We start from the raw sequence: 22,205 nt of genomic DNA on the forward strand, positions 1-22,205 counted from the left end.
ACATATTATATAATAGATATAAAACATGTCTTGTCATTTATTGAGGAAACCGGTATGTTTTACAGAATTAGAACTTGCTTGTCACATGATTTTCGAGATCTTAATACCACCACCTGTATGGAGATTAGGACTTTAGAAAACCCATTCCGTACATATTTCCCTCACTAAATAAATTCCTTACCCGACATTATCCCCTAGGAGCCCGTTTGGACCATATTCCGTTTTCGTTTGTTAAACTGAACATTACACACCATTTCAGCCTTGGCCTTTATGTTATTTTTACCCGTGTGATGAAATCCAGTTCGTTATCAAGTCGTACATATATCGAGTTGTATTTAGTCAGACGAGTTGTAAAGTGTAGAGTTCTGAGTTGTAATTATCAGTTATTGATGTCTAAAAAAATTGAAAAATCAGCGAAAAGACAAAAAGAAGTTATCTGTTTAGTTTGTTGAGTATGTAAATAGCCGTTGATAGTGTAATTAGTTCGTTTGTATTCGTGAGTCTGTATATTGGTTTGTTTAACTGGGTTTCATCCACTTGAGTCACTAAATAAGCCTAATCCGCACCCAAACCTAAGCCTCAGCAAAACCTTAGTCCGAGTCTTTATGCAACCGGCGGTTAATGGGTGGAGATAAGACTGACCTGCAAGCGTATTAAATTTTAACTCATATTAGGTATTTTGAGGGCAGAGATATATACTAGCACATCTTTTGCTAGTCCAGATATTAAACCGAGTAGAGTGTTGCTAGTGTGAGGGGTATGAACATGTATGCCTTAACCAAAAACAGAGTACACTTGTCTGGGCGATTATAGAGTTTTATTGTAGCATTAACTTTATTTGTGGGTTGTCAATCTAGAAAATGTCAGTCTGGAAAACCGGGTATGACCTTAAACCTTGCTAGTATTAATGGTGATAATTGATATACCTATGATGGAGGTTGATGTTTGCTTTAGAGTTTTGCTTGAGGGCAAGCAAAAGATAAGTGTGGGATGTGATGTTCGGGTATTTTGTATATATATTAGTGCGTTAATTATGTAGTTTGGTTTAGTATATTGTTAGAACTTTGGTACTTCATACGTGCTTTTGTATTTCAGGTCATTGATCGTTAAAGATGCTAAATTGGAGACTTGTACGAGCATGGAATGATATCTTGGGATGAGCGGAGCATAACTTGAAGTCTTAGGAAGTGTTAGAAGGATTCGATAAGAGTTTGAATGATGAACCTAAAGCCGATGCTAAAACTGAACAAGATGGGTTCACAAAAAGCGACCAGGAAGTAAAACGAGCATATCCTGGGCTAGAAGATGAGTTACGGGACCCATAATATATGAATTTCGGGTTTCTCGACGAGAGGAATCCAATATGAGGTTATCTTCCATTGCTTCGCGTGATGGAATGGTCATATGGCCATCGCGCTACGCAATGGTCCCCATAGTCGGGAAAGTTAGGGTTTGATGTTTTATTTCGTTTTGACGACCCTAGACGCCATTATTCACTTTCCAGTCGATTTTCAGAGCAGTAAAGAGGGCCACCATCACTTCCAATCATCTCAAGGCATCATACATGTTCTACCACATCATAACCGAAGCCCGAGAGATGCCGAGACGCGGCTAGATCTTTCGAGTCATGCCCAGGATGTAGAGTATTGTATCTTTCAGTTTTTCTCATGTATTAAGAACGAATTAATTGTAACTATCTTTGATTAATTTATGAGTATTGATGTCTAGTATTATTGTGCACTCAATAAGTTTAGGTTTATTTCGATCAGAACGATTATTGTGCCAGTTGCTGTTTTGGTCAAAAATTGACAAAGGTGATTTTGTAACCAAATTAGTAAATGGGAATCGGTTCTTGATTGAAATGAACGTAAAAGTGCTGGAACACAGAGATTTGTTGCATGAAAAAAACCCGTTATCCTGAGGATAACAAGAAAAAAACCCCGGGTGGTGAAAACTATCACCACCAGTTTATTAATAATCGAAAAAGGTTACAAGTGGTGGAGCTCTTTCTCATTCGGATCGTGTTACAAGTGATACTATTGCTAGAGTGTGAGAGTTGTGTAAAGTGTGTGTTTTGATCCAGAGATAGCTGCTCTATTTATACAAATAATTGGCTAACAAACATTCATAAAATTCCGGAGATAATTGACTCTTTCCAATTAGCCGTTTGATTCCACGTTTCCTTTTTGAGCATGTGTTATTTGAAGTAATCCCTATAATTTCGGAGATAATAGACTCTTTTCTTATCAGCCGTTTGACCTTGTTGAGCACGTTCTTTGAGGTTGTTGGCGAGTAGTCCGAGTCATTAGGAGCACATGGGAACGTTGTATGACCTGATAAACATCAAAGAAAGGCGGTGGAATCGTTAGCACAATAATATATTAAGGATACATGTATCTTCGGAGGATACTATATGTAGGTCCCCCCGGGGCGTCGCCGATCGATACGAGATCCGCACGAGGTCTAGGAGTGCGGAATCCTCCTAGACTCATTTATTGGTGTAAAGATGAAGAACACAAACACGTACACGAACAAATACAAGAACAAATACAAGAACGGGATAATCAAATCTGCAGATTCTTATATAATAATCAAAACACGTTACGTACCGTAACCAAACAGAAAACACGACTGACCCGAGGTGAGCTCTACCTCGGGTCGTCTCACACGACTCTCCTTGTCTCTTACTCTCTCTAAACAAACAAACTGCTCAAAACACACACTAATTTCTAGATTACTAAACCTAAACAAGACACACGTATATATATATAAAACATTCTTGGGCCTGGGCTTCAGTAGGCGAAGTTGTTAAAACTTCGCCTATGGCGAAGTTGTTCTAACTTCGCCTATGGCAGAAGTTGTTACAACTTCGCCTATGGCAGAAGTTGTTGCAACTTCGCCTACGGCGAAGTTGTTATAACTTCGCCTATGGCGAAGTTGTGCTAACTTCGCATGTGGCGTTCCGCTGGTCAGAATTGCATAGCGACGGTCACAAAATGCACCAACAGTCTCCCCTTTGACCGTTGCTCTCAATTCTAACAAACACAAAAGATCATCTGTTACAAAAACATGCACCAACAGACTCCCTCTTAACTGATGATCTTCTGTTTGCCCTTCAACCAGCCGTGTCTGAAACTGTCATGTAGCTTCACAAATCTACCAATCACCCAGCGTCTTCCATATCAGATCTCCCTTTCAGTGTAAGCTTCTCCGACTATAACGATTGAGGTCTTTGAAATGCATGCATCCTCGTGCCAATAGATCATCTCAATCAATCACGTGAGTCCATCTGACTTCACCAACACGTGAAGTTGGGCTTCCTCCACAACTTCACCAACTCGTCGGCATACGATAAGGTTTAATCTTCAACTACTCAACATCAAGTGATCAATTTCATCACAAAACCACCTTGACAGAATCTAACACATGACCATTAATTAATCCGAAGCATCTTCAATCACCAGGGATAACAATCAAGAACATAAACACTTTAGTTCCCGATTAAATCCAACTTGTTCCAGAATTTTCACTCTAATAAATAAGCATCACGTTTCAGGATCCAATTCTCGAACGCCTTGAAAATAACATAAATAATATGCTCTGACCGCCATCCAGTAATGACAAAAACCTTCAGTTCAATTTGACTTTCTTCAATTGGTCAACCTCGAACAACAACAATTTCATTGCTCACAAACACCCAAATATGTGTCAATATCCAGTTTCAATCAATATCCCATTCACAAACTCAACTCCATATCCAGAGTTGACACGTATTTGTTCACACGTAAGACCCAGAGATAACAAGTTTCACTCGTTGACGGAACAACATCTCCGGTCTCACAATAATCGTGTACACCTGGCCATACAGACGAAAACACCAAAATACTCTTTTTTTTTTTTTTAAACTCGTTAACTTCGCCTAAAGTTAACATCGCTCCTCCTTAACTTCGCCTGTCCATAACTTCGCCTGGCTGATAAGCGAACATGTGAGGTAGGCGAAGTTGTGGATAACTTCGCTTAACCTTATATCTTCGCCTAAACCCTACGAACAGTGACGGCAACTTCGCCTGATGAACAATAACTTCGCCTACGGCGCTGTTCGGCCAGAAACGCACAGAAACGTGCCAGAAACACCAAAACGCAGATCTCGAACCATAGCATAAGAGCCTAAGGCTCTGATACCACATGTAGGTCCCCCCGGGGCGTCGCCGATCGATACGAGATCCGCACGAGGTCTAGGAGTGCGGAATCCTCCTAGACTCGTTTATTGGTGTAAAGATGAAGAACACAAACACGTACACGAACAAATACAAGAACGGGATAATCAAATCTGCAGATTCTTATATAATAATCAAAACACGTTACATACCGTAACCAAACAGAAAACACGACTGACCCGAGGTGAGCTCTACCTCGGGTCGTCTCACACGACTCTCCTTGTCTCTTACTTTCTCTAAACAAACAAACTGCTCAAAACACACACTAATTTCTAGATTACTAAACCTAAACAAGACACATGTATATATATATAAAACATTCTCGGGCCTGGGCTTCAGTAGGCGAAGTTGTTAGGCGAAGTTGTTAAAACTTCGCCTATGGCGAAGTTGTTCTAACTTCGCCTATGGCAGAAGTTGTTACAACTTCGCCTACGGCGAAGTTGTTATAACTTCGCCTATGGCGAAGTTGTGCTAACTTCGCATGTGGCGTTCCGCTGGTCAGAATTGCATAGCGACGGTCACAAAATGCACCAACACTATATCCTGGAGTTATCCTGAACATATCGTTTGCTTAGGATACTGAAAATCCGAGCCCTAACAATTGTCCCCAAAATTAACGGCTGTAAAAGGAGGTTTATAGATGTTGATTTTTTGAATCTCGAATTCCGCAGATGGAATGGATAAGCCTATCATTATCCAGGTAAATTTCTTTCTTTCTTTGCTCTTCACTTCAATAACCATGAGTAAAAAACTCAAGCTTTCCGTCATCAAGTCCAGGCTCAGGAGGCTAAGGCTGCTGGGTTGGAGACTCTTGTTTGGGATGTGGCAGCTTGAGAGAAGATCGTGGCGGAGCTGAGCAGAGAGAATGTGGAAGAGTCTTCCTGTTTGTTGAGAACGAAGCCTGGGCATTGTTCTTAATTTCCTGCAATTCCGTTAGTAATGACATAATCTTTTGGCTTTTACATTGTGTTTTAATTGTATGATATTTTAAATAACTCATGTTGATACGTTTTATTCATAATGCGTCCCAGAAATATTTTTGAGACTTAAGTTTTTGAAACAGAACATTTTAAGGATAATGTACCCAGAAAACATATTTCTTAAACTTATTATATTTCAGAATAAATATTTTAAGGATTATATCTCCAGAAAATATATCTTTAAGACTTATCATAAAACATCTTAAGGATAATATATCCTTATGCCTTGTGTGAGTTATCACAATCAAACCAAAAGATCATACCTTGAAATTTAAATTGAGTGATAGAACTAAGTGTAAAGAGTACCTTCATGGAGATCATTTATAAGTATAGTTAGCTTACATATGATGTCCCCAATTGTTGAGCCTTTTGAAGTATCATGTTTCTGAAATTTTGCTAAGTCAAAAACAACTTTGTAATATATCTACATTTAGCGATTTGTCCGATCTTCGATCTGTCAAAACAAAGTTAGATAATCCTGGCGATAAAGCCCATTTACTGGCGACAAGGCCTTTGTACTGGAGATAAAGCCTTTTCACTGGCGACTAGGCCTTGACTTGGGAGACATGAAAATGTCTAAGCTTGAGATAATACTGGGGAAAGTCCCAAACGTACGGGCATGTAAATGCCAAAACTTGAGATAGCATGAAAATTTTATAAACCTTATACAAAATGAAAATGTTATAAACCGTATGTGTGACACGTCTGCCACTTATCTTAAGGATTCGGTATATAGCCAACAACAAACGGATTATCAGCTGGTCTGGTCCGCCTGCCTCGAACTATATCCGAATCATCGTGCGCTCCAGGCGTTTGTTGGAAAAGTGAAAACCTTTAAACCTTAGAAGATATCCAAGATATCTTATTCGTGCGCTCCAGGCGTTCGCTCCAGGTGTTCGTTGGAAAGGTGAAAACCTTTAAACCTTAGAAGATATGCAAGATATCTTATTCGTGCGCTCCAGGCGTTCGTTGGAAAGGTGAAAACCTTTAAACCTTAGAAGATATGCAAGATATCTTATTCGTGCGCTCCAGGCGTTCGTTGGAAAGGTGAAAATCTTTAAACCTTAGAAGATATCCAAGATATCTTATTCGTGTGTGAGGTGATCAGCCTCTGACTGTTGTGAAGATAACATATCATTGGGATAACAGTTAAGGATATTAACAAAAATGTGCCTTGAGATGGATAGCATTCCAAGCTCTTGGTATAGGGACTCCCTCCATAGTGATTAACATGTAGGCCCTTTGCCTGCTTCTGAATCAATCAAGTAAGGACCTTCCCACTTTGGAGCTAACTTCCCATTTGCTGGGTTAGTGGTATTCTGGAATGCCTCTCTTAATACCATGTCCCCTACTTGGAATCTTCGGATTCGAATGTTCTTGTTGTAGGACTTGGCTATTCTTTGTTGATATGCTGCCATTATGATCTTAGCTACATCTCTGAGCTCATCAATAGTGTCTAATTCTTCAATTAGGCTTTGGTCTAGAGAACTTCTGTGGAGAGTCCGACTTCCTGTTGGTAGACTCGTACTTCGGGATAACCAAACTTACATGAGCCTTCTTGTCATCCTCTAGCCGAATGTATCTTAATGCCCTGTTTCTGACTTCATCAAGATTCCTACATGGAGTCATGACAAGATCATCATAGAAGGATGAATCCTTCTTTAACCCCATCTTGAGAGCTTCAACAGCAGCGGCCATATCAAGGTTGGGGATATCCAAAGCTACCCTGCTAAATCTAGTTATGTAATCCCTTAGGGATTCATTATCATATTGAATAATTCTATATAAATCACTTGTCATTTTCTCAAAAGATCTACTACAAGAAAATTGATTATTGAACAAGTTAATCAAATGAGCAAATGAAGTAATAGTGTTGGAAGGAATACTCAATAACCATTTGAGAGTCGGTCCCGTTAGTGTTGAACCGAACCCCTTGCATAGGCAAGCTTCTTTGATGTCAATAGGGATAGGGTTGATTTCCATCCTTTCTCTATACTAAGCTACGTGTTCCTCAGGATCCGTAGTGCCATCGTACAACTTCATGCTGGGAGTCTGGAACTTCTTGGGGATCTCCAAGTCGCATATAGGCCATGTGAACCTGGATAATATGTGACTGCCTACCGGAACTTCAGCTATGGGACGGATTATCCCAAGGATATTGGAAATCATATCCTTCATTTTCTGCAATTCCCTGGCTATCTCGGGGAATATCCCCTTACCCTGCACAGATCCACGGTTAGTGTATAAATTAGCATTAAGTAAACTGTTATCGAGGTTGTAGTTAGGTCTTTGGTATCTTGAGCCTTGACGGCTAGTTCCTCCATAGAGAGTATCCTCAGGATAAGGTGACGTCTGCATAGGGATGTCATCTCCAATATGCACTTCAGAGGATACCATAGGAGACCCTGACGAGAATATGCCGGCTGGCATGGTCGAACGAGGCTGCATGTTTATGGAGTCTGGCCTCGTAGGTCTGGATAATTCCGAGGATACCGAAGGGTAGGTTCCCCAGTATCCTGACTGCTGCTGAGACGGAATCCTTGTTGATTGTGTCCCCAAGGATCCGGGATTCTGAAGGATAGATGATCTTGGAGAGCTAAAATCAAAAGCCCAGGGCATGATTGGAGTAGTCTCCTGCCCTGGTTTTTTCTTGATCCCTTCAATCTCCTTAAATAGCCTTGAGTTGGTCTTCACTTGCTGCTCCATGTAAGTTTTGACTTGTTTCATCAAAGAAAAAATATCATTGTTAGAAATAACCGGATCTACCCATATAGAGGTTCCTGGGTACGGTGGAAGTTCTCCTTTGGGTTGAGCGCTCTTCTTTGGGACCGACGGAGGACCGGGGTTAACATTTGAAGCAGTGGTGACCGGAACAAGAATGGATCTAGTTTTTGGTTGTGAGGCCATAATAAAGGGATGAAATTAATTGAGAGTGGAACAAACGGTTTTGATGGATTAAAGCACCGATTGCCCCATGGTGGGTGCCAAATTGTTTTGGTCAAAAATTGACAAAGGTGATTTTGTAACCAACTTAGTAAATAGTACTCGGTGCTTGCATGAAATGAACGTAAAAGTGCTGGAACACAGAGATTTGTTGCATGAAAAAAACCCGTTATCCTGAGGATAACAAGAAAAAACCCCGGGTGGTGAAAAGTATCACCACCAGTTTATTAATAATCGAAAAAGGTTACAAGTGGTGGAGCTCTTTCTCTTTCGGATCGTGTTACATGTGATACTATTGCTAGAGTGTGAGAGTTGTGTAAAGTGTGTGTTTTGATCCAGAGATAGCTGCTCTATTTATACAAATAATTGGCTAACAAACATTCCTAAAATTCCGAAGATAATTGACTCCTTCCAATTAGCTGTTTGATTCCACATTTCCTTTTTGAGCATGTGTTATTTGAAGTAATCCCTATAATTCCGGAGATAATAGACTCTTTCCTTATCAGCCGTTTGACCTTGTTGAGCACGTTCTTTGAGGTTGTTGGCGAGTAGTCCGAGTCATTAGGAGCACATGGGAACGTTGTATGACCTGGTAAACATCAAAGAAAGGTGGTGGAATCGTTAGCACAATAATATATTAAGGATACCTGTATCTTCGGAGGATACTATATCCTGGAGTTATCCTGAACATATCGTTTGCTTAGGATACTGAAAATCCGAGCCCTAACAGTTGCTATGATAATTGCTTATAGGATTGTTTTGACTAGTTGAATATGATGAAGCATACATTTACCCTTAGTTGAGTCACACTGGCAGGGACCGTTTGATAACTAGTGTCGTGTGTTAGCGAGTGTGGATGCCTAAGGTTTATCTAGTTAGTCGGTCTGTGTGATCATCGATTGTTAATCTGTTAAGTTTCATGAGATAGTTGTTTGCTTACTTGCTTGAATTCCCGGGTGTGACTTGTCTTTGTTAATTGTTCGGAAGTTGTTTACTTGTTTAATGAGTATTAAAACCAAACTGTTTGCTAGTGTGATCAGCATTTCGTTAATTGAATCACTTCATAATGTTAGGAATCATTTTCACTGCACACTGACCACATACTCCTCGTGGTTCGACACCCTACTTACCCTAGCTTTCTTAGGTGATTAGGACACTGAATTAATTGTTTTTTGATTAGATAGCGACAGTCTAGCATCAGTGCCTCATATTCTGCCTCGTTGTTAGTGGCCTGGAATTCACAAGCTATGGAATGGGGTATTATGTCCCCCTGTGGCGATTTCAGTAGTATTCCCAATCCTGTTCCTTTGATATTTGAGGCTCCATCAGTGAAGAGTGTCCAAGGATCCTTGGTTTCTTCGAGCTGTTGAACTTCAAGATTGGCTTGTTCTTCTAAATCGCTACTGAAATCAGCCACAAAATCCGCTAGTGCCTACGACTTAATTGCATTTCTAAGCTCATATTCAATATCATATGCACTCAATTTTACAGCCCATTTGGCCATTCTACCTGACATTTCTGGTTTTCTAAGGACATTTTTTATGGGGTAATTAGTTTTTACAACAATAGTATGAGTTTCAAAATAATGTCTTAACTTAGTTGAAGCCATGATTAGAGTAAGAATAAGTTTTTCCAAATGAGAGTACCTGGATTCGGCATCGAGGAGACTTTTACTCACATAATAAACAGGATGTTGGTTACCTTCGTGACCCTTTACCAAGACTGCACTTAAGGCAGTTAGGGAAACGGCTAGATAAAGGATCAACGGTTCTCCATTCACAGGCTTCATCAAAGCCAGGGCCGAGGATAAGTAATCCTTCAGAGCGGTGAGAGCAGCTTCATGTTTCTCCGTCCACTCGAATTTCTTGTTTTTCCTCAGGATGTCATAAAAATCTTTACATCTTTCTGAAGATTTTGATATGAACCTGTTTAGTGCTGCCACTCTTCCTGTTAGTCTTTGTACCTCTTTGACATTTGTTGGAGATTTGAGGTTCAAGATGGCTTGGATTTGTTCTGGACTTGCTTCTATCCCCCTTTTGGTTACCAAATACCCCAGGAACTTTCTGGCTTTGACACCAAATACACATTTAGTAGGATTTAGCTTCATGTTGTATTTGTCAAGGATGTCAAAAGCTACTTCCAAATCCTTAAGGTGATTCTCCGCCTTCTTTGACTTTACCACCATGTCGTGGATGTAGACTTCCATGGTGTCTCCCAATTGTTCCTTGAACATCATGTTGACTAGTCTTTGATATGTAGCACCTGCATTTCTAAGACCAAACGGCATAGCAATATAACAATATATTCTTGTAGGGGTTATAAATGTTGTATCATCTTGATCAGATGGTTCCATCTGGATTTGTTGAAATCCCGAAGAAGCATCCATAAAGGTCAACATTTCGTGTCCTGCGGTAGCATCCACCATGGAGTTAATGTGGGGAAGAGGGAAAGGATCCTTGGGACATGCCTTATTTAAGTCAATAAAATCGACACATACCCTCCACTTTCCGTTTTTCTTTTGAACTACAACCACATTGGCTAACCATTTTGGATATTTTACTTCTCTAATCATACCTGCCTTTAGTAGTTTCTGTACCTCTTCTTGGATGATCGCGTTTCTTTCAGGAGCAAATTTCCTTCTCTTTTGGTGAATAGGCCTGAAAGAAGGATCAATTCCAAGTTTTGGGTTATTACATCTTTAAAATACCTGTCATATCTTCGTGCTTCCATGCGAAGGTCGACTTTCTTTGGTGTAAGAAGGATACTAGATCCTTTTCAATGGATTCTTGTATTTCAACACCTATTAAGACTTTGCTGTCAGGATCCTCTGGATGCAAGACAACTTCCTTAGAGTCTTGTTCCCTAGTCTCCATGACATTTCTTCTCGCTTTCTGTAATTGCTATGCTTCTCTCAGCTTTTTTGTAGGCTTCATTGAAGAAGTTTAGCAGTCTTTAGCATCTTGCTGGTCGCTCTCGATCTTTGCTATCCCTCACGGGGTAGGGAGTTTTACACACTGGTGGTAGGTAGAGGGAACCGCCTTCATTTCGTGTATCCATGGCCTGCCAAGAATAACATTGTAACAAGACAAGGAATCTATAACACAAATTTTTTTAACAGAATTTACTCCCTCTATATATATGGGTAATTTGATGTCCCCTAATGTGTTCTTTGTTTCTCCACTGAATCCCACAAGAACCGAAGATCGTGGGACAATTTCCGACTCTGGGATATTCATCCTTCTAAGTACTTCTAGTTGGATGATATTAACTGAACTTCCTCCATCAATGAGTATCTTGCGTACATAATGGTTAGAAATAAATAAAGTAATGACTAAACCGTCGTGGTGAGGATCCTGAACGTTGATTCGATCATCCTCATTGAAGGAGATAATTCTTTGCTCGGTTGTTGTAGAAGTCATGATCAGCCTTTCGCCATTCTCCAATTTGCATTCTTTGGCGTACTTCTTTGCAGATGAGTATGATGTTCCACAAATGTCGGATCCTCCAAAGATCATGTTGATAACTTGAGCGTTAGGGGGAGGTGGAGCAGCGTTTTTCAGAACTGGATCAGGATCCTGGTTCCCGGGCTTTTTTCTTCCGAACAACTCCTTGAGATAACCCTTGCTAAGGAGTAGCTTATTTCCTTTCTCAAGGCTATGCAATCCTCTGTTATATGGCCGAAGTCTTCATGAAAGGCACACCATTTCGATTTGTCTTTGGGGGGTGGTGCCTTCTCATTTTTCCTTGGCCATCTTGCTTTGTCACCCAAGTTTCTAACAGCAAGCATCACTCCTCGCATGTCTACGGAGAAGCAATAATCAGATATTCTTAGACAATCTTCGTCGTCCTCCTCCTTTTCTACAGCGTTGATCTTTTGGCCATTCGGTTTGTTGTATGGCTTAGAGTTGTTGTTCCTAAAGTAGGATCCTTGTTTTTTGTCTTGAGACTCCTTTTTCACCGGAGTGCTTAGTTGATATTGTATTCTTTGATCCTCTTCCAACCTGATGAATCTTAAAGCTCTATTTCGCACTTCATCTAAATTCCTGCAAGGGGTCATCACAAGATCTTGATAAAATGGAGAGTCCTTTTGTAACCCCATTTTGAATGCGTCAACAGCTGTCGGGACATCCAAATTTGGAATTTCCAAAGCATTTCTTCCAAACCTTGTAAGGAACTGCCTAAGAGGTTCCCCATGAGGTTGGACAACTTTATATAAATCACTAGTCAATTTTTCAAAGGATCTACTGCATGAAAATTGACTATTAAACAGATTAATTAGATGGGAAAAGGAAGTAATAGAGTAAGGAGGAAGACTTAGCAACCATTTAAGGGCGGATCCAGTGAGGGTTGAGCCAAAGCCCTTACACAAGCAAGCTTCCTTCAACCTTTCTGGAATCGTGATTTCCATTCTTTCGCGATATAAGGCTACATGTTCCTCAGGATCCGTGGACCCATCATATAACTTCATACTAGGGGCAGTAAAGCGCTTTGGTATCTCGGCATCACAAATTGGAGGAGCAAACCTGGATATGTTGTGGCTTCCTACTGGTACTTCGGGAATAAGTTTGATGACTCCAGGCACACTCGATATCATGTACTTAAGCTTTTGTAACTCACGGGCTATGGTTTGGTTAATCCCAGTGTCCTGCATACCAGCATGATTAGCGCCAAAAGATAAATTATCATAAATGTTACCTCTCGTGTGATCAAAAGATCTAGTTCCATAGCTGCGTCCGGGGCACACTGTTTCAGCATCAACAGTTGGTCCAGTAGGAGCAGCGGTTTGCATGGGTATGAAGTCGCCTTCATGGACCTCCAATGGCCTGGACCGGGGTTCCTTCAGAGGTTCTTCTCCATAAGGATAGTAGGATTCTGGACGCCGATGGATGATGGATTCTGTTTGGAAACCCAAGGATCCTGGTTGAAAGACTGAGGATCCTTGAACGTTGGAGGATCCTTGACGAAATCCTAAGGGTTCAGGTTGGAATGCTGAGGATCCTTGCAAATGATGATTGAAGGATCTTAAAGGTTGACCCAATGATCCTTGTTGAAGGATAGAGGATCCTTGCGAATATTGGTTAGAGAATTTTTTCTAGGAGAGGTCCGAGGATCCTTGCTAAGGATAAGTGGATACTGGGCACCTTTGGTTCGGGAAATCTGGGGTGCTGAAATCAAGCATCCTCGGCATAATGGGGCTTGTGTTTTTAGCGGCCTTCTTGGTCCTCCTGATTTCCTCGATCTCGTAGAGGATCCTCTTATTAGTCTTGTTCTGCTGCTCCATATAGCTCTTCATCTGTGAACACAAAACAGAGACATCATTGTTAGCAGTTACCGTTTGGGAGACAGTAGTGGATTTTGATTCGGAGAAAACAACAGCCTCCTTCTTCTGAGCAACAGTTACTGGCTTTTGTGGCTTTGTAGAGCCAGGCAGCGGTGGCAAAGTCACTGGATCCGGGACACTCGAAGCAGCAGTTGTGGGAATAGCTTTTCCCAGGGAGGCCATTGAGTAAGTGATAATAAAGGATTGAATAAAGATAAGGATTTTTTGTGATTAAAGCACCAGAGGCCCCACGGTAGGCGCCAAACTGTTTTGGTCAAAAATCAGTCTAAGGATCACGTAACCAAATTCGTATGTGAGGATTGGTGCTTGTATAAACAAAATAATCAAAGTAGTAATTGTAAAGATTGGACAACGAGATTTATACGAGGAAAAGCCCTTGGTAACTAGTATCCCGCCGGCATAAAAACCTCGGGTAGTGAAAAGTATCACTACCAAGTATATTAAACTCAAAAGAATTACAAGAGATGGAATCAAGGTTGATCGTGATTACAGAGTGTTTTTGCTAAGAGTTCTAAGTGTGCTTGAGAGTTGTGTGTTGATCAACCAAGGTTTAGTACATAAATACAAAAATAATAACGTATACTAACTAATTCCTACAAATCCGGCCACGTTTATTTACTTTTTCTTCATGACCGTTCACGAACATGGACGAGCTGGATGGACCTGGTAAAATATGCTCTCCGTAAAAGTAGGAATTCCAGTAAGCACGTGTTTTATCTGCAAAAAATAGATTAGAATATAACTCAAATTGACCGTTAAGGATCCTTGAACCACTGAGGATTCTTAGTCCTGCTAACAGTTGCCAACGATACTTGATTTTCGAGGATCAAATATCCTGGTCCCAACAATAGCATAATATGTAATTTAGTTACTTTTATCTTAAATGTAAATAATAATAACTATTATAAATGTATATACTAAATATATTAATTGATAATCGATTATTGCATATTTTTTCCTACAAAAACAATCAGATTACTACAAGAAAATTAAAATAATATAGCCGTTACCACCTACTTATTAATTTTAATTGAAAACATTGGTCGATTTGAAATTTGAAAACATAACGTTCATATTAAACCAACGGTCAACTAATATATCATTTTGAATAACACTGGTCTCATTTGTAATTAAATTGAAATATTCTACAAATATAGCCGTTACCTAACGGCTATAAAATCAAAAGTCTATTTAACTTTGACAAGTGATTACTCTCATTTACACGCATCTTCTTGTCTTAGTTTCATCGTTAGTGTGTATTGCGTTACCATTGTTTCATCATTTTACGATTGAGATAGGTTATCAATAAGGCAGGATCATGTATGTTGATTATCTCTATTCCAACTTCTACAATTTTGCTCCTAATACATTTATTTGGAAGGAGAAATCTCGCAACATTTTGGCCAAAAAAGTCTTTAAAGAAATGGCAAATCACAAAACACGTTTTGGTTTATTTGGGTACTGAAAGTACCAATCTTTGTTCATTCTTTTTCTTGTCCAAACATGAAGTTGGACAGATTAATATTGTCAAATTCATTTTCATTTCCATCATTGCTTGTTGGTGAACTACGGAGAAAATGACAATCAAAAGAAGGTTTAGAGAAGTAATAGCTTTTAGTAGAAAAGATACGGTACATTTCATATAGGGTGATATACATACTAACATAGTTGGTTTTTTTAGTAAATTTGAATACGTTTCAAAATGTATTAAGTTACGACGCATATCTTATAAGAACGCTTGTAACAAATTCTTTTGTATTTATAACATGAGTTTGTTAATGTTACTTTTATTAGTTTTTACGATGCAATATGGTGAAGATTTGTGTCTATCACAAAAATGTGCTATTTTAATCTATTGTGACAATATATTAGCTATAAACCTCATTTTGAATCATGTTCTGCACATTAGACCTACTCATCTAAGCACATAAGCTTATGGATCACTTTAATAGAGACATGGTTGCACATAAGTTGGTTGTTCTAGACTATTGTAGTACGTATTATTATTATTATTATTATTATTATTATTATTATTATTATTATTATTATTATTATTATTATTATTATAAGGTCCAAATACAATTTTGATTTGAAGTCATTTCCCTAATTCTTGCTCGACTAACGTATTAGTTTAATTTATAACACAAATTCAAACTCTTAAGCTGAAAGAAGGAATAAACCATGTTGTCTCCCATTCTCATTCATTCTGTGAATATAAAGGATTACAATGTTTGTAACCTAGGAAACAATATCTCCTAGTATATTGGTAAATAATATAAGATATGTACAATTATATTATGTAACTATATTATCTCTATTACACCCCCGCAGTCGAAGCGGGAGGCGAACAAATGCTGAGACTGGACCGAAATTCTTCAAATAATGCTCGCGGGAGTCCTTTTGTGAAGATGTCTGCAATTTGGTATCTGGTGGGCATGTGGAGAATTCAAACTCGGCCTCGCTGAACTTGTTCATGAACAAAGTGAATGTCGAGCTCAATATGTTTCATTCGTTGATGTTGGACCGGGTTACCCGATAAATATATTGCACTAACATTGTCACAATAAATGAGAGTGGCCCGAGTTAAAGGACACCGGAGTTCCAAAAGAAGATTTCGTAGCCAACAAATTTCAGTGACAACATTAGCAACCCCGCGATATTCTACTTCAGCACTAGAGCGAGAGATGGTTGGCTGGCGTTTCGAGGACCAGGAGATTAAATTATTCCCAAAATAAACGCAATATCCCGATGTGGACCGACGGGTGTCCAAACACCCTGCCCAATCAGCGTCCGTATAAGCACGAAGGGAAAGTTCGGTACCTTTACTAAGAATAAGACCATAAGACGGTGTTCCCTTGATATACCGAATAATTCTTTTCAAGGCATCCCAATGATCGGAGCAAGGAGCATGCATGTGCATGCATATCTGTTGTACCGCGTAGGTGATATCGGGTCTAGTGAATGTCAAATATTGTAGTGCCCCGGCAAGGCTTTTATAAAGAGTGGGATCCTCAAATGGGGAATTGGCATTGATGTCGAGTTTGGGGTTCGTGTCTACCGGAGTAGCAACGGGTTTGCAAGATTGCATACCAGCCTGCTTTATAATATCCATGGCGTAAGCATGCTGGGACAAAAAACATGGTATCCCGAGTCCGTGAGACATTGACTCCCAAAAGGTAGTTAAGTGGTCCTAGATCTTTCATAGCAAATTCTTTCGCAAGACCAGTCATTAAATGCGCCCGTAAACTGTCGGTAGACGTGATCAGTAAAATGTCATCAACATAAAGCAGAAGATGCGCGGTATGTTGATGGTGATATAGAGTAAATAGCGAAGCATCACATTTACTTTGAGTGAACCCCAGTGTGAGAACGTAATCTGTGAACCATTGGTACCAAGCATGAGGAACTTGCTTTAGCCTATATAACGACTTCTTAAGACGACAAACATAACCTGGATAGGTTTTGTCACGAAACCCCATGGGTTGATACATATAGACTGTTTCATTTAGTTTTCCATGCAAGAAAGCATTAGTGACATCCAACTGGTGTACTGGCCATGACTGTTAAAGGGCTAAAGAGAGAACAACCCTTATTGTTGCCGGTTTGACAACCGGACTAAATGTTTCACCACAATCCACCCCGACTTGCTGTAACCGACCATCACAAACTAAACAAGCTTTATACCGTTTCAAAGTACCATCTGATTTATATTTATGCTTAAATAACCACATACTGCGTATGACATTCATGGTAGGATGTCTCGGGACTATTTCCCAAGTCCATTTTTAATAAGGGCATTAAATTCATTGGCCATGGCGTTAGACCATTCCGGTGTGGACAGGACATGAATAGGATTTTTTGGAGTAGGTACTATAGTGGTTGTGTGTAGATTAAATAGTTTCTTTGTTTTGGATATGCCATCCATGGCTCGTGTGCGCATGGTGCTAACCGGTGGTGTAGGTTGTATGGGTGTTGGAGAATGGGAGGGAATGTTCATAGTAGCATGTGGTGTGGGAATGGATGAATTATTTGTAGGTGTAGAAAATATAGGTTGTGAGTGTGGTGGTGGGGCCGAGTGTGGTGAGGAATAGTGTTGAGTTGTTAGTGGTGTGGGTGGGGAATTGGGTTGGGAGGGGAGTTGTTTTGTGAGTGGAGTGGTAGGTGAATTGGATGGGAGTTTATTTGGTCTAAGGGTGAATTAGAAGGTGTTGTAGTGGGTTGGGAATTAAGATCGGGATGGGGATGTATATGGTGCCAAAAATGTGGATTAAGGGATGTATCTAGAAAGCCATAGGATATTTTTGGTGGGGATGTTGAGGTGAAGGGAAATATTGTTTCGTCAAAGACGACATGCCGGGATATGATAATTTGGTTCGTATGAAGGTTAAGACATTTGTATCCTCGGTGATTTTGTGGATAACCAAGGAATACACAAGGGGTAGAGCGATGTGCAAGTTTGTGTATAGTGGTAGAGGGGAGGAGAGGGTAACAAAGGCAACCAAATACACGTAAATGATGATAAGAGGGTGATCGGTTGTAAAGACGGCGGGTTGGGGTTTGAAATTTGTGGACTTTACTAGGTAAAATTTTGATAATATATGTCGCCATTTCAAGGGCATGGTGCCACATATTTGGGGTTAAGGAAGCGTGAGCAAGGAGGGTACGAATGATGTTATTAATGGACCGGATTTTACGTTCGGCCTTGCCGTTTTGAGATGATGTGTGTGGGCATGATAGGCGGAAGAGCATGACATTTTGGGCACAAAATTGTTTAAACGTGTTATTAATATATTCGGTGCCGTTGTCACATTGAAGGGACTTGATTTTGCGTTCGAATTGAGTTTCCATTTGCTTGTAAAATTTAGAAAATACGGTAAATACTTGGGATTTGTGAGATAATGGGTAAGTCCACAAAAAATTAGAATAATCATCTAAAAACAATATATAATAACAGTGTCCGGCTCTACTAATGATAGGAGAAGTCCATAGATCACTATGGATGATATCAAAAGGTAAAAAAGTACTAGAATAAGAATCCATAAATGGTAGTCTAACACTCTTCCCAAAAACACAAGACTGGCAAAGTTTGTATTATTCTTAACATAGGAAACAGAACTAGAGTGTTTTAATTTATTCAGTAAAGCTTGTCCCGGATGACCGAGGCGACTATGCCAAAGATCTTGAGAAACAGCTGCAAACGTGGTGTGATTGTTGAGGCCGGATAGCATGGACGGGAGAAGGTGATAGAGATCACCGCTGCTGTTGCACCGGAGGATAGGAACCCGGGTCTTGTAATCCTTCACAAGAAAACCAAAAGGATCAAATTCAATGGATATCCAATTATCGATTGTAAGGCGACGAACCGAAATTAGATTTTTTATTAGTTTAGGTGCATAAAGGACATTATTAAGTTTAAGAGGTGGGAATAGTGGTGGGAGGGTTTGGTTTCCAAGTCCATGAACCGGGATGGTCGTGCCATCACCAACTATAATATTTTTTGAAATGCTATTATTAAAAAAGGATTGAAAATTACCCGGGTTGTTGGTCATATGAGTAGTAGCTCCGGTGTCCATTGCCCAACGTTGGTCCTGAGGATTAAGAGACATCGTGTATAACGCCTGCTCAATGTTGGTGGGAGTGTAAGCCATGTAGTGGGCTTGGGCTTGATTGGGCCTAGGTCCAAGAATGCCATTACTTGGGTTGGGTTGTTGACTAGGGGAAGTTGGATAGGGGCATGGAGGGGTCTGCCAATTTGCATGCCATGGAGCCGATGATGATTGGTAGTTTTGTTGCCAAGGTGGTTGAGAATAGTTACCAGAATTTGGATTATTGGACCAGTTATGTTGACTTTGCCATTGATTATTGTAAGAACTCCCTCTCCCTCCTCGACCCCAACCTCCGCGGCCACGACCACGCCCGCGGGAACGACCCCGACCTCTATATGAATCTGACGAGTGGAAGGTTGGGTAATCGTGTGTTGGGTTTTGAGGTGGCGTTTTGGTGGTTTCGGCATGTAAGGCGGTTCCAACAATAGTGGAGGCCGCCATGGCAGTAGTATTTTTGCGGGATTCTTCAAAGAGGAATTGTGACCGAGCGTTGTAAAAGTCAGGGAGAGACTTTGTGTGTTGGAGGATCGAGGCAAACGGACCATATTGTTCATTAAGACCTGTTATAAGTTGCATCACCAACTATGAGTCGTCGAGCGGTTTCCCGACATTAGCAAGTTGGTCTAATAGTACCTTGATTTCTTGACAATATGCAAAGGCATTCGGGAAGTTGTCAAGAAGTTTATTTTGTAGGTGTAGAGCCCGTGTGATCTGGTTGTCTTGAAAGATGTTGGTTAGGGTTTCCCAGGCGGTGGTATCCTTTTTCAGTATGGTATTTAGCAAGTCATTAGATATCGTTCCATAGATCCATTGGACTATGGAATCTAACCGTTCCCATGAATCAACAGTTTGTTTTGGAGGAGCATTGTCATCGTTGGGAAGGGTGCTTGATGAGGAAGATGCTTGTCTAGGGAAGACCATAAATGCTTTGCAGTGTATTTTGAAGAGTTCAGATTCCATCTCTAGGGTTATGGGGATGAAATTCTTGATGTTGGAGGGGTGAATCCATGGAGATTGGATAGGGTGGCTGTAGGGAAGGAGGCGGTTTATGAAGGAAGGAATAAACCACCTTGTCTCCCATTCTCATTCATTCTGTGAATATAATAAAGGATTACAATAGGAAACAATATCTCTTAGTATATTGGTAAATAATATAAGATAATGCAACTATATTATATCTATTACAAGCGATCTCGTGAATTTTTGGTCAAAGGTAGCGAGTCGAATGGTGTCATCAATAGATGGTTTCGAGCGATTTACCAAATGTTTTCTTGTTAATTTGGGTGCTGGTCGTTGTTCTTCATTTCTTCTAATTCGAAGAACGAATTAATATTGTAGATTTCATCTTGATTTATGTCATTGTTATTTTGAAATAGAGAAAATGACAGATGTAAAGAAGTTTTAGAGAGACTGAAATGGAAATGGCTTTTAGCATAAATTTATGGTACATTATACATATAACCTTATTTGGATTTTGTAGTGAATTTGAATATATGTTTCAAATGTATAAGTTGCAAAGCGTATCTTACAAGATTGGTTGTAATTGGTAACAATTTCTTTATTTTTATAGCCTTGGTATACAAAAATGACGAAAGAATGAAAGGAGTCATTACGAGGGAACGAAAAAATTAGTGTTTGGTTGGTCAATGAAATAGAATCAACCATTACATATGGAATCATATTCTATCAAAACCATTCCTTCCCAATCAACGTTGTTGAGACCGGACCGGTTCGGCCGGTTGGAGCGGTACGGACGGGATTCGGTCTATTGACCGGTCCGGTTCTATACAGTTCGCTCAGTTCCTAGAGAACGGTCGGTCCGAACCTGTCAGTCTGGTCCGACAAAAAATCAGACCGGTTGAACCGGTTTTACTATAAAAATAGTTTTTTTGAAAAAACTTATTTTTAGCCCTAACCGCCATTTTTTAGACGTAAGTTGTTCGGCCGGTCGGACCGGTTCAACCAATTGAACTGGTGAAACGGGTAATTGGTTCACTGTTCGATCCGGTTATGAAAACATTGTTCCCAACCCCCCCCCCCCCCTTTTTCATTTTATTCATCTTTCACCCTACTCTCGCAACCACCACCTGACAACCACCACCACCGACACCATCACCGCTACCAACATCGCTACCACCTGATCGCCACCGTCACCGCCTCGGCCCCCAGCATCGCCTCCACTACCTAACCACCAACGTTGCCGCCACCACCACCACACCACCATCGTCACTTGCTCCATCGGCACCGGCACCGTCACTACTACAATTGTCGCAACCACCTGACAGCCACCACCTCCACCACCACTAGCGTCGCCACCACCATCACTATTACAATTGTCACAACCACTTGATCACCAACACCACCACCGTCATCACCGCTCTACCATCACCATCGCTGGCACCACCACCACCACCGTCGTCATTGCAAATTTATTTTGCTGATTTCTTTATTTTGAGATAGAAATATTTTTAGTATTTCTATTTCATTCATGCGTTTTTTTTTACCAAATAACAAAAAGTAGTAATTCATTTCATTTCATAGGTTAACCAAACAAGAGAAATGAATGATAATAATCCATTTAATTCATTTGCTCATTCCATTCCTTCTTACATTTTATTCCTCCTTCGTTCCATTGCTTGCAATCAACCAGACCCCTAGTTTGTTAAATTTATTTGATTAGTTTTTATTAAGAGGGTTTTTTTTTACACTTGGCCGACTAAATTCATGAATTTTGGGTGTATCACACACAAAATTGAATTACGTAAAGCTCGGTTGGGTAAAGTTCACTTTAAAGAGAAACATAAGTGACAAATAATCGTTTTTTTTAACAGTCAAATCGTGACCAGAAATTTGGAATTTCACAAATGGACGTCTGCTTAACGAAAACACTCAAACCTTATATGGCAATTTTTTTTATAAAAGCTACAGCTATTTTTGACAATTGGTTATTGGCTTATAAAATTGTTATCTTTTGTTGAGAGAAACTTTCAAAATAAAAATCAAAGCCCTGCTAAAAAAATGAAAAAAATCTATGAATATAGCCGTTACTGTCTATTTATCAATTTTAATTGAAAACAGTGATAGATTCGAAAATTAAAAACATAATGTTCATATAGTT

The 22,205-nt window shown here is 39.9% G+C and overlaps 1 protein-coding gene across 1 annotated transcript; it reads right to left on the reverse strand.

The window, feature by feature from the left end:
* Positions 1-19,669: 19,669 nt before the first annotated feature.
* On the reverse strand, positions 19,670-20,047 carry LOC143633197 (uncharacterized). The gene has a single exon (XM_077101546.1). The coding sequence runs from the start codon at positions 20,045-20,047 to the stop codon at positions 19,670-19,672; it is 378 nt and encodes a 125-aa protein (XP_076957661.1).
* Positions 20,048-22,205: the final 2,158 nt, after the last annotated feature.

This window comes from Bidens hawaiensis, unplaced genomic scaffold (genome assembly GCF_021521415.1).
Source record: "Bidens hawaiensis isolate Kalapana, Puna unplaced genomic scaffold, B.hawaiensis_p1.1 tig00006634_1, whole genome shotgun sequence".
In the NCBI taxonomy this organism is placed as follows: domain Eukaryota; kingdom Viridiplantae; phylum Streptophyta; class Magnoliopsida; order Asterales; family Asteraceae; genus Bidens; species Bidens hawaiensis.